Raw genomic sequence first — 13,675 nt, forward strand, 5'->3', positions numbered from 1 at the left:
GAAATATTATTTCCTTCTGTTATGTCTCTTGCATAAATGCTTGGGTTTAATCATTCCTATCAGCCTGGATTTTTAAACCAATTATATATACCAATATTATTAGCTTTTTAATAACAATCCTACTTGAAACATGCAAAAAAAAAAAAGTTGGGAGGAAGAGATTTGTTTTCAAGTTGGGCATGAAGCTGCTATAATTTGCAAAGGACTATTTGGCATTTTAATTACTTTTAGGTATGGTTTAATGTTGTTTTTATATACGAAGCGTTGCTATTTTATGGGATAACACTTTAAAGTTAACATTTTATTGTACAGCCCTGGAATCCTTGGAGTGGGAAGTATAAAAAATATTGTACATAAATAAATGAATTATGTATCATTTTTCCTAATGGGCATATGTGTCTGCTAATTTTATTCTATTAGCATCTGTTGGCTTGGTTTAAATCATATTTTCCTGCTCTGATGCCCTCCTTTGGTTCTTAGAATTACTGATGACTGGCTAGGAGGTCTAATCCATCTAGAGAGCATCATATTGGGGAAGACTAGTTTAAGAGCACCATAAAGTTCTCTCAGATACCTGTGTGTATTTGCAATGCACTTATGATGGTTCTATTTCCATTTCAGTATATTGACAAATAGGTGAAAACAATATTTTGCTTTTCACTGGTTAGTTCCATGTTATTTGGGGGCATGCAGTCGAGCATTTGGTGTACTGTCCTCTGTGTCCTTTTGCTATTGCGTACATCAGAAAGGATTGCCTAGTAGTTTTCCCAGAGGGCTACTTTGGAAAGAACTTGCAATGGAGGGAAAAATCTTCAGTTTTCACCCGCCCCCCGCAATCCAACTGGCTGCTTATTTTTCTCAGAACACCCAAGTCTCTAAAACTTTCAGTTATCATAGATATGAATAAAACAAGTGTATAGTTCAATATTTATATGCGAATGCCCTTCTGCCTTTTCCCAGTCTGGTGCCTTGCCAGTGTGTTGAGTTTCAATTCCAATGGCACTAGATTGGAAATGGCCACTTTTATTTGATTACACTGAAAAGTATATATAGGTAGGCCTCGCTTAACAACAGTTCGTTTAATAATGGTTTGAAGTTACAATGGCCTCAGAAAAAGTGCTTTACAACCTGTACTCGCACTTATGACTGTCGCAAACCATCACACCACCGCCACAGTCACATGATCACAATTTGGGCACTTAGCAACCGGCTCGCATTTACAACTGGTTGCAGCATCCTGCAGTCATGTGATCATGATTTGTTACCTTTTTTGCCAGTTTCTAGCAAAAAACATTCATTGGGGAAGCTGGATATGCTTAACGACCACGCAATTAGCTTAACAACCATGGTGATTCACTTTACGACTGTTGTAAAAATGGTCGTAAAATCAGGTCCAGACACATGGTGACTTGCTTAACAACTGCCCTGCTTAACTACCAATTTTCCAGTCCCTATTGTGGTCGTTAAGCAAGGACTACCTGTACATACGCATTTGACTAGGGATTACTGTCACCTCAAAGTATTCAGAAGAGTGAGTTTCTAATAAAAACAACTAATAACTTTGTTCTTTCTTTATCTTATTTATCATAGGCAAAATCCTCTTCCGCCGAAGCCACATCCGTGATGTTGCTATTAAGCGTCTTATACCCATTGATGAGTACTGTAAGGTAATGGATATTTTCTTATTAGTTTTGACCAGGGCACCACTTTCAACATATGGCTCCTTATTATACATAATCACCATTGGTGGTCCATATTAATGCATTTTCATGTGACCTGGAATTGCACTGCTGTTCATTCAGCTGTTGTGTATATTCAGAAAGTAGTACCAAGTATTAGAAGGTTATTTTAAAAAGACTTGGAATGGAGGGGGTGAGGAAGAAATCTGCTTTCACCCCCAAAATCCAACTGCTACTTGTATTTCCCAGAACTCCAAAGTATCTAGATAACTAAATTGCCAGCAATTTCAGTTACTATAGAGATTAGTCAAGCAGTTATATTTGTTTATTTCAGGAATACTGAAGTTTTATAGAATTTCTATGTAAATGCTGAATAATTATGTATTTACTGTCATTGGATCCTTTGGACATTTGTAATGCATTATGGAAATACTGATTTATTATTAATATATTATCATTAGACTCTGGGGGTGCTTGAAATTCACTATTAAATGCTGAATTATGGTGAATAGATTGTCATTAGATCCATGTTGGTAAATAGATGACATAATGATCCTCTTCACGCCAAGCTAATATTACATTACATTACATTTCGGATTTATCTCCGCCCGTCTCCCCCAGTGGGGAACTCTGGGCGGCTCACGAAGTACACCTTAACCATTACAATTACAACTACACCTATTCTAATACAACTACAGTGCAACCCTATTCTATTGTGGCCAGCATCGGTCGCGAGGGAGTCAGCTCATCCAGGCTTTCTTCCACTGATGATCTTTTCACCCATCGCATTAGTCGTGTCCAGCGTCTGGCATTTGTTCTTTTCGCAGATCAGGTCCAGCACCGGTTCCAGCTTCCCCGTGCAGGCGCCACCAGTTCCTCCCACCGAAATGGGAGTACCTATTTATCTACTTGCAGATGGAATTGCTTTCGAACTGCTAGGTTGGCAGAAGCTGGGACGAGCGACGGGAGCTCACCCAGTCACGCGGAGCAGGCTCGAACCACTAGAGTGCCGACCATTTCAGGCTGGCAAGCTCCAGCATCATTAAGCCCCTGTGCTGCCGCATCCCATGTATTGCTCTAATTTGGCTTCATTTATTACTTGATCAGTTATAATCAAACTTATTCCTCCATATATCTTAGCTGAAAGATGAAAGCAACTTTCCTTCTCATCTGGAGAGAAGGTACTTTTATTAGATTGTCCTATTTTCCTACAGCTAAAAGTAATTCAAATTATCTCCTTCAAATAATAGCCTTTATATTATATTTACTGCTCAGTTAAAGGGGTCCCAAATCTATTTGGCTCATGGACACATTTGGAATTTTGATTAAGTCTACTCTAAAATTATTGCTGGGGGTGTGCACAGATGTGTGTGTGTATCTATCTAGCTTATTACAATATCTGTTTCATAAAAAGACAAGTTATAGGGGTAAAAAGGTACATCATTTGTCTGAGATCTTGAATAAGTGCCTGGCATAGGTACTAAGAGCTCCAAAATATAATCCAGTTTCTTTAAAGTTTCAGCTGTATGTATTTCTCTTCTGTTCAGTCCTTTAAAAAGATCCGGCAAAGTAAATCTGGTCCTCACTTCAGGTGGTGAACTTCCATTGTATACAACTCCAAAGTGGGATGAAGCAAAAAAGGGTTGATTGATTATGTGCCATCAAGTCAGTGTCAGCTTTTAGTGACCACACAGATAGATTTTCTCCATAACAATCTGTCCCTAACCTGATCTTTCAGGTCTTCCAGTGGTAAAAAAAACTGAGTGTAGTTGGCATATATTTTGAACTTGGAAAAAAAAAAGCAGATTTTAATAAAATCAGAGAAATGATCATTACAATTGCATGGCAAGAAAACTGATGAGCAAAGGAGCTCAAGATGGATGGGATTTCCTGAAGAAGGAGATACAAAATGCACAGTTGCAAACAATTCCAATGAGGAAAAAATGGAGAACAGCAGAAGCAGCCACTGTGGCGATGCAAAGGCTTAGCAAAAATCTGGAAACAAAAAAGGACACATTTAGGACATGAAAAGAGGGCTGGATCCCAAAAGAAGAGTTGTTGTTGTTGTTCAGTCGTTAAGTCGTGTCCGACTCTTCTTGACCCCATGAACCATATTGTGCCAGCCCTTCCTGTCCTTCACTGCCTCCCTGAGTTTGCTCAGTTTCATGCTCATTGCTTCAGTGATGCTATCTAACCATCTCATTCTCTGCCATCCTCTTCTCCTTTTGCCTTCAATCTTTCCCAGCATCAGGGTCTTTTCCAAGGAGTTCTCTCTTCGCATTAGGTGACCAAAGTATCTGAGCTTGAGCTTCATTATCAATCCTTCCAATGAGCAATCAGGGTTGATTTCCTTTAAGATTGACTGGTTTGACCTCCTAGCAGTCCAGGGGACTCTTAAGAGTCTTCTCCAGCACCACAGTTCAAAGGCATCAATTCTTCGGCGCTCAGCCTTCTTTATGGTCCAGCTCTCACAGGCATACATTACTACTGGAAAAACCATAGCTTTGACTATGCGGATCTTTGTCGGCAAGGTGACGTCTCTGCTTTTTAATATGCTATCTAGGCTTGCCATAGCTTTCCTCCCAAGGAGCAAGCGTCTTTGAATTTCATGGCTGCAGTCTCCGTCTGCGGTGATCTTGGAGCCCAAATAAATGAAGTCTGTTACTGCTTCCATTTCTACCCCTTTTATTTGCCAGGAATTGATGGGTCCAGACGCCATGATCTTTGTTTTTTTAATGTTGAGTTTCAAGCCAGCTTTCTCACTCTCCTCTTTCACCCTCATCAAGAGGCTCTTTAGTTCTTCTTCGCTTTCTGCCATTAGGGTGGTATCATCTGCATATCTGAGGTTGTTGATGTTTCTCCCTGCAATTTTAATTCCGGCTTGTAATTCTTCCAGCCTGGCATTTCTCATGATGTACTCTGCATATAGGTTAAATAAGCAGGGTGACAGTATACAGCCTTGTCGTACTCCTTTCCCTATTTTGAACCAATCGGTTGTTCCGTGAACGGTTCTAACTGTTGCTTCTTGGCCTGCGTACAGATTTCTCAGGAGACAGGTAAGATGGTCTGGTACCCCCATCTCTTTAAGAATTTGCCACAATTTGTTGTGATCCATACAATCGAAGGCTTTTGCATAGTCAATGAAGCAGAAGTAGATGTTTTTCTGGAACTCTTGTGCTTTCTCCATGATCCAGCGAATGTTGGCAATTTGATCTCTAGTTCCTCTGCCTCTTCGAAACCCAGCTTGTACATCCGGTAGTTCTCGGTTCACATACTGCTGAAGCCTAGCTTGTAGGATTTTGAGCATAACCTTTCTAGCATGTGAAATGAGTGCAATTGTGCGATAGTTTGAGCATTCTTTGGCATTGCTCTTCTTTGGAATTGGAAAGTAAGCTGACCTTTTCCAATCCCGTGGCCACTGTTGCATTTTCCAAACCTGCTGGCATATTGAGTGCAGCACTTTAACAGCATCATCTTTTAGTATTTTAAATAACTCAGCTGGAATACTGTCATCTCCGCTAGCTTTGTTGTTAGTAATGCTTCCTAAGGCCCACTTGACTTCACTCTCTAGGATGTCTGGCTCAAGGTCAGTGACCACACCAGCATGGACATCAGGGACATTAAGATCTTTCTTGTATAGTTCTTCTGTGTATTCTTGCCACCTCTTCTTAATCTCTTCTGCTTCTGTTAGGTCCCTGCCTTTTTTGTCCTTTATCATGCCCATCTTTGCACTAAACGTTCCTTTCATATCTCCAATTTTCTTGAAGAGATCTCTAGTCTTCCTCATTCTATTGTCTTCCTCGATTTCTTTGCATTGTTCATTTAAGAAGGCCTTCTTATCTCTCCTTGCTATTCTCTGGAAATCTGCATTCAGTTGCTTATATCTTTCCCTTTCACCCTTGCTTTTCGCATTCCTTCTTTCCACAGCTATTTGTAAAGCCTCATCACACAGCCATTTTGCTTTCTTGCATTTCTTTTTCTTTGGGATGGTTTTAGTTGCTGCCTCCTGTACAATGTTACGGACCTCCGTCCATAGTTCTTCAGGCACTCTGTCCACCAAATCTAATCCTCTAAATCTATTCATCACCTTCACTGTGTACTCACAAGAAATATGATCTAAATCATACCTGAGAGGTCTAGTGGTTTTCCCTACGTTCTTCAATTTAAGCCTAAATTTTGCAGTAAGCAGCTCATGATCTGAGCCACAGTCAGCTCCTGGTCTTGTTCATGCTGTCTGTATAGAGCTTCTCCATCTTTGGCTGCAAAGTATATAATCAATCTGGTTTCGGTATTGACCATCTGGTGATGTCCATGTGTAGAGTCGTCTCTTGTGTTGTTGGAAAAGAGTGTTTGCTATGACTAGCTTGTTCTCTCGACAGAACTCTATTAGCCTTTGCCCCGCTTCATTTTGTACTCCAAGGCCAAACTTGCCTGTTATTCCGATTACTCCTTGACTTCCTACTTTAGCATTCCAATCCCCTATGATGAAAAGGACATCTTTTTTTGGTGCTAGTTCTAGAAGATGTTGTAGGTCTTCACAGAACTGGTCAACTTCAGCTTCTTCAGCATCAGTGGTTGGGGCATAGACTTGGATTACTGTGATGTTGAATGGTTTGCCTTGGATTCTCACTGAGATCATTCTGTCGTTTTGGAGGTTGTACCCCATTACTGCCTTTCCCACTCTCTTATTGACTATGAGTGCTACTCCATTTCTTCTAAGGGTTTCTTGCCTACAGTAGTAGATATAATGGTCACCTGAATTAAATTCACCCATCCCCGTCCATTTCAATTTGCTGATTCCCAAGATGTCGATGTTCAATCTTGTCATCTCATCTTTGACCACATCCAGCTTGCCTTGGTTCATAGATCTTATATTCCAGGTACCTAGACAATATTGTTCTTTACAGCATCGGACCTTCTTTTCGCTTCCAGATACATCCACAGCTGAACGTCCTTTCGGCTTTGGCCCAGCCGCTTCACTCTTTCTGGAGCTACTTGGAATTGCCCTCCGCTCTTCCCCAGTAGCATATTGGACACCTTCCAACCTGAGGGGCTCATCTTCTGGCGTCATATCTTTTAGCTTTTTGACATTGTCCATGGGGTTTTCTTGGCAAGGATACTGGAGTGGGTTGCCATTTCCTTCTCCAGTGGACCACATTTTGTCAGAACTCTCTGTCATGACCTGTCCGTCTTGGGTGGCCCTGCATGGTATAGCTCATGGCTTCACTGAGTTACACAAGCCCCTTCGCTACGACAAGGCAGTGATCCATGAAGGGGAAAGAAGAGTACAGGGTGCTAAGCTAGAACTGTAGAGTGAAGGTCGGGAAAATAAAAGATCAAGATGAGTTGATGTCAGATGAACTATTTAAGACTAAAAGGGCTGCTTCACATGTTTTCAAAACTAATGGAAAAGGGTCTGTATAGCAAAGAAAAAGCAGAGCTACACAACTTTATCTCTCTTTCCACAAAAAACTGTTCTACCAGGAAATTGTGAACAACAGGATGAAGGGGCAAGATAGAAGTTTGAGCGTGATAGAAATCTGCTCAGGGAATACTTCTTTACTTTGAAAAAACAAATCTTTAGGATCAGGTGAATTGCAACTTTAGATACTGAAGAAACTAGCTGGTGGTCTAGCTAAACTCTTATGTATTAGCTTTGAGAAATCCTGGCGTGCTGATGAAGTGCCAGATGACTGGAGGAAGACAAGTGGTATTCCTTTTTTCAAAAAGGGAACAAAGGGAGAATCAGCAAAGTACAGATCTGTCAAGTCTGACATCAATATCTGGAAGGACTGTAGAGCAGATCATAAAGAGATCAGATTGTAAGTGTCCTCAAAACAATGCAGTATTTACCTGCAGTCAGAACAAATCTTTCCAGACTAGCCTTATCTCATTTATTGATTGGGTATCTTTGATAGATTGTGCTAATGCTATTCACATAATGTATGTTGACTTCAGCAAAGCCTTTGATGAAATACCTTATGGGATACTGATTCACAAACTGATTTTGTATGGGCTGGTTGGCATAACTATTAAGTGAATATATAGCTGGCTTGAAAATCATACTTCACTGCTCCTTATTATGTACCTAATGTGGTGCCTCAAGGTGCAATCCTGAGTTCTCAACTATTTAATATTTTTTATTAATGATCTGGATGAGAAAGTGGAAGGGATGCTTATAGTTTTGCAGATGACACAAAATTAAATGGATTTGCTAATCCCTTAGGAAACAGAAATAGAATTTTAAAAAACCTTGATGGGTTAGGCAGTGTTTCTCAACCTTGGCAACTTTAAGATGTCTGGACTTCAACTCCCAGAATTCTCCAGCCCCCATGCTGGCTAGGGAATTCTGGGAGTTGAAGTCCAGACATCTTAAAAGTTGCCAAGGTTGAGAAACACTGGGTTAGAGAAATGGGCTGGAAAAAAAAAAAAAGAAATTTAATGAGGACAAATGCAAAGTTCTTGATTTGCAAAATAAAAATAAAACACACAGCTATTGGATGGGAGATTCTTGATTTGGTAATGGTATTTTTGAAAAAGATCTTGAAGTAATAGTTGATTCCAAACTGAACATGAGTCCACAGTGCGATATAACTGCAGAAAATTCAACTCGGTTTCAGGTTTCATCAACAGAAGTATCATTTACAAACCACAGGAAGAAATCATTCTGGTCTTTTTTATCATTTGCATCCTTTGTATGTTTGGTTTACTCCATAATTTGCTTTTGCAGTCCGAAGTAAATTGCATTTTATTTAATATGTTACTATAATATTTGTTTCTTTGGGAAAAATGCACAGAAGAGACAATAGTAGGCCAAACTGAATCAGCCTCCAAAGAACTATCCCAATTCTTAGTGTTAAATATACCAAATCAATTTAGCATCATTGATGTTATAATTGTTATATAGCCACTCTAGCATTCTTCTTTTAGTTAGTGATTCTCACACAATAAAGGATAAACTTTGCCTTGCCTTCTCACTACTGGCATTTATGTATTTGGTAACCAGGGAGATTGGGTTGTAGAAATGCTATGAAGCCTGTATGTAAGCAATCCCAGTTTGTCACAGTATGAGTACCACTTCAGCAATAGTAGCAGCCTTGGTTCAGTGGTTTTCCCGTGAGAGGCAGGGGGGAAATCTTTCCATATAAGCAAAAACAAAACAAAACATGGAAATTGCTGTGGTTGTGGATATTTAGCAAATGTTGCTGAATATCGCAAGAATTAAGACTAACCACGTCCTTTTGACAAGCTGTATAAGCAACTATCACTTCTCTTTTATGCTTTCCTGGGGAAAAAAAGGAAGAAGTATCATTTCCAAAGATAATCCTGGAATATTTTCATGAAAATAAATGATAGATTCTTCCAATAAGTTAGTATCATAGTCCAAAAGCCCAAGTGGAGATAACCATTGCACAGGGAACAGGAGATTTGGCCATTAATAGAAAAGTCAGGCATCCTCAGAACTGAGAGGCTTATGAAGCACTGTTGACCATTGGGTGGGAGAACCTACATGAAAATCAGTTTTACCTCCAAGTTGATATTGGCTGATCCAAAAAGCTAAGCAGATCTGGATGTGGTTAGTACTTGGGTAGAAGGCCACTGGCAAATCTCATGGCTGTAGACTAGACTGGGGGTGGGGTGGAGTCACTGAAGAACACAATGACATACTATTCTTGTACTGAGGCCAAGAAATGTCCATGTAGACCTTATCTTTCCCTTTTATTCAGTGTATATAATTTATGCAGAGGGAAGCTTCATATGAAATACTGTCTTGACTTCATTTTTCAATATAATATGGGCCTATCTCAAATATTTTCAATATTTGAGGACCCTACTTCTCAAATATTTGTTAAGATTAACACTGGGATATAAAAGGGAGGGGAGGTAAAGCACAATCAGGCTTGCAAGATTCTATTACTATAGCCTATCTCAATTAACTATAGTTCTAGTCTTCCTGTGAGTCTGTTTCCTTATTTGGTCTACCCCAAAGGCTGACAAAACAAAGGATTTCCAGATTTTGTTACATTCCTAGGTCTGCTGTGTTGATAGAGAATGCTGTCAATGCTGAAAGAAAATAATTTGGTGGGGAACCAGAGTGTATTAGTTACTGCTTACTTGCTGGCTGGTTAAGTTGATACTGAGAAAACCTGCCTCTGTAGTCAGTCATGATGTACCCTTCCTTATGAGTAACAGAAAACAAGAAATGCATCTAGATAACCCTTATTTTCCAGGTTGCCTCTTATACCAGCACTACATAAAAGTTGTATAATTTATGCAAAATTTATTCTGGTTCCTTCCAGTGGAGAGGAGTGGAGTTCCCTGAGCAGTAGCCAAATAAAAATGTTTCCAACTTCCCAGAGGGGCTACTTCTGTTTTCATCCTAGCATCTTTGATTCACATAGAATATGTGCCCTTTTGTTACCCTTTTTCTTCTATGTAAATTTTTAGAATACTGGCTGGTGGGAAAATTAATGTTCAAAGTGATGATATGAGCTTATTGACTCAGACCTATGACCATAATGTGACATTTTAAAAGCTAGATTTAATTTTTAGGGAAGAAAACAAATGAAGAGGCAGAATTTGGCAGAATTTTCACTTTCTACATCGGAGTTCTGGAGAGTTCCAACTTTATAGTTAGAAGTACTTCAGTCATTTGAAGTAGATCCATGAAAGTTGAAGAAAATATTGATATTTGAGAAAATGAAGATAGCACAGTCAGTTAAAACTAAAATTAAACTTTGGGTCTTCATTTTACTTACTGGATTCTCTGTTTCAGTAACATTCTCAGTGAATGTTTATGGCATTTTCAAAGCCTGAGAAGATGTAAGTCTCTCTCTATGCCTTCAGCAAATAGTTATTCACACTGCAGACGATGGCTTTATATTAAGCTGTGGTTTGTTGACTTAACTGACTTTACACATTATATTAAGCAATAAGCCATGCTTTACATAGCATGTTTCCAAGAATGTTGAAGTAAACAAGACACAAAGTGGCAGATTTTTTTTTTTTTTTTTTTTGCGACTGCAGATGGCAAAGTGGGTTGATCTTGCCATTATTTCTCTATATGCCTTTAAACAAAACACTTTCTCTCATCCTCTGTCCTAATCACTCATCTGCAGAATTCTGTTGACAATTAAAGCAACCTGTAAAAGAGGTTAATGAGGTCTCTGGATAATGATGTATATAAAAGTATTTGGAACATTACTGTATTTTGTAACAGTACAAAATGTATTCCTGAACATCATGGAAAGGCTAAATATTACCTGTAGATCAAGATCTTTAACCTCTTTAAAACTGTAATTTTGTAAAAATGTCATGGGCATTTACTCACAACGTGGTAGGCAATGTTAATGATCAGTCTTAACAGATGGGCAAACTGGTGAACTAAAAGATAAATAACTTGCCCAACAACTCAAATGTATGTCAGAGCTGTCTAGATCTTAGGACCCAAGACCCACAGTTGAACCCATAGTTCAACTTTGAACCTATAATTCTCAATCACCATTTTTTCAAACCATTGTTTCTGCTTTATATGTAACAGACATTTCTTTTTGGCTTTCTCCTCAGTTCTCCCCAGCTCTGTTCTAGTCTTATTTATTCTATTCAGCCAATAAGCCTTTCCCTGTCTTTAAACCTCCATCTCTTACCAGGCAGTGGAAATTCAGTCCTTGCTATCTTTATTTCATTAAAGTGTCCCTACATTCATGTCTAAAAAAGACAGCAGCCAGCCTTTGATGCATTTCCAGCTGCTCACTATTTTGATTAAATACAATGTTTGTATAAATTGCAGGTATGTTTGTTTTTCAGGCTCTGATCCAGCTGCCACCATACATCTCTCAGTGTGATGAGGTCCTTCAGTTTTTTGAGACAAGGCCAGAGGACTTAAATCCTCCTAAAGAGTAAGTTGGTTGTAAATACATTATATAGTTTCATGGGTGTGTGTGTGTGTGAATTGAGAGAAGGCGTGAGAGCATGCACAGAAACATCAGTGAAAAATCAAATTTTAAAATAAATGTCACACCTATCCATTGTACATAGAAAATAGACATCTTCAAATAAACTACATTTTATTAAAAATAATAAATACAATAATTTAAGATAAATTAGCAATAACTAGCTCAGGTAAACCCAAAGCCTAATTTTTACCAAAACAATTATATTTCTGAAATCTGTTCATTGCACACAAAAAGTTATATATCAGCTTCATAAAGATAACAGTGTGTGAGAACTTCTTGTATATGATATTTTTGGTAGCAGAGGTATCTTCAAGAGAGTAGATTCACTAGAGGATCGATGGTCCCAGAGATAATCAGATACTAGGCCATTTAGGGCTTTAAAAGTCAGTTACCACCATTTTTTAATTGAGTTAGTAGGCTACTGGTAGCCAACACAAATCTTTCATAAAGGAATCATATGATATGCCCTGCATTGTTCAAGAACCTGGATGCCACATTTTATATCAACTGCAAATTCCAGACATTCTCAAGGTCAGACCCAATTACAGCACATTGCAGTAATCAAAATGGGTTGTATTCAAGGTGTGAATAACTATCTCTAACTCTGAACAGTTCAGGAAGCATCACAGTTGGTGCACTAGCTGTCATTGTGCCACAGCTGTCACTTGCAAATCCAGGAACAGCTGGGATCAAGGAGCACTCCCAAACCATGAGTGTCCTTATAATTTATTTTGGAGGTGGGGAAAATACCTGTCACTGGCAAGAAAGAGTTGAGTGAAAGTTGGAGGAAGGGAGAGGATTAAAAAATGGCTGCCAAGCAAAGATGGAATTAATCTTTGCTTGGCAGCCATTTTTTAATCCTCTCCCTTCCTCCAGCTTTCACTCAACTCTTTCTTACAGTCTGTAGCTGATGAAGAAATGCAGGTTCCAAGGGGATTTAAGATCCCCAAAGAGGAATTAGTATAGGGATCACTATGAAAGGAGGATGAGACAGAATAGGATCTCTCCTATGCAGCTATCTCAAGGGAGAAGAGAAACTGAAAAGGCAAGAAGAGCCAAGTTTTGCTACTGCGGGAAAGGGCTCGCTAAGTCTTAACTGAAACCTTTGATTAACTCTTTGGGGAATTTAGTAGCAACTGCATTTTAGAATATGTACACTGACATATTAGGAGAAGGAATACTATTGCTAGCAGAGAGATAATTAACCTTGGAATTGTATAGCCATTAGGTAATTTGCTACATTCCATCCTCTTTTGAAGGCAAACACAGGAAGGAGGGGAGAACTGTAGGTCTGATATCATTATATTCTCGTAATGCTAAGAACAAAGGGGGAAAATTGGAATGGTTTTAAGACCTGAGTTGCTGTATTTTGTCTGATCTGTCAAAAACTGTAAATACCCCATCACAACTAAGCTTAATAGATAACCTTTGTAGATGTTAATCTGACCTTTTCCCAACCATAATACACAGTGATGAAGGAGAATAGGGTGTAGTAAACAGACAATGGAAAGGAGAGATTGTGTTTGAAGCTGTCAATTTCATTTGCTGGTATCTTCCTCTGTCACTTCACATCTGTCAAAATTTATTCAGTAGAGTGGCTGTGGAGCATATCGTAAGTTTGCATTCTTATATTAAGTCTGTTTTCTCACAAAGCAGTCCTACAATTAATTTATATTTCTTTGTGAGTTTATCACTGCCACTAACAGGATCTGAATCACTACCTCAGAGACATTCTTCTTTAGTTTCGCAACAGGAAAGGATAGTACATTATTTATCCCGCCAGTTCTTGTGCCCTGTGTCTCAACCATGTCACGCTTAGAAGTAAAACCCCAATTTCTTGTTTCCTCACTTACTCTTTATGTCACTTTAGCATCTCACTTAAACCTGCCGTTCATGGGTGCTTCATACTGTACCAATGACAATGAGTCTTCATGGAATTTCCTTCTCTTTTCTTTTAATGAAAATGTGTACATATCAGTGAGTTATATAACTTCTGCAATAGGAAAATACAATGCCTGATTGTATACAATGGTTTTATGT

General features: G+C 38.9%; 1 protein-coding gene across 4 annotated transcripts in view; it reads left to right on the forward strand.

The window, feature by feature from the left end:
- Positions 1 to 13,675, forward strand: part of SH3PXD2B (SH3 and PX domains 2B) — a 130,496-nt gene that overhangs the window by 79,051 nt on the left and 37,770 nt on the right. For all 4 annotated transcript variants that reach the window (XM_088133677.1, XM_088133678.1, XM_088133675.1 and 1 more), the window contains exons 4-5: positions 1,591 to 1,667; positions 11,487 to 11,578. In XM_088133677.1, coding sequence (XP_087989803.1) covers positions 1,591 to 1,667; positions 11,487 to 11,578 — 169 coding nt within the window. The remainder of the gene's footprint in view (positions 1 to 1,590; positions 1,668 to 11,486; positions 11,579 to 13,675) is intronic.

The sequence above is a fragment of the Python bivittatus genome, unplaced genomic scaffold (assembly GCF_059951505.1).
Source record: "Python bivittatus isolate LINGU-HERP-01145 unplaced genomic scaffold, Pbiv_v1 ctg000080_np1212, whole genome shotgun sequence".
NCBI classification, from domain to species: Eukaryota; Metazoa; Chordata; class Lepidosauria; order Squamata; family Pythonidae; genus Python; species Python bivittatus.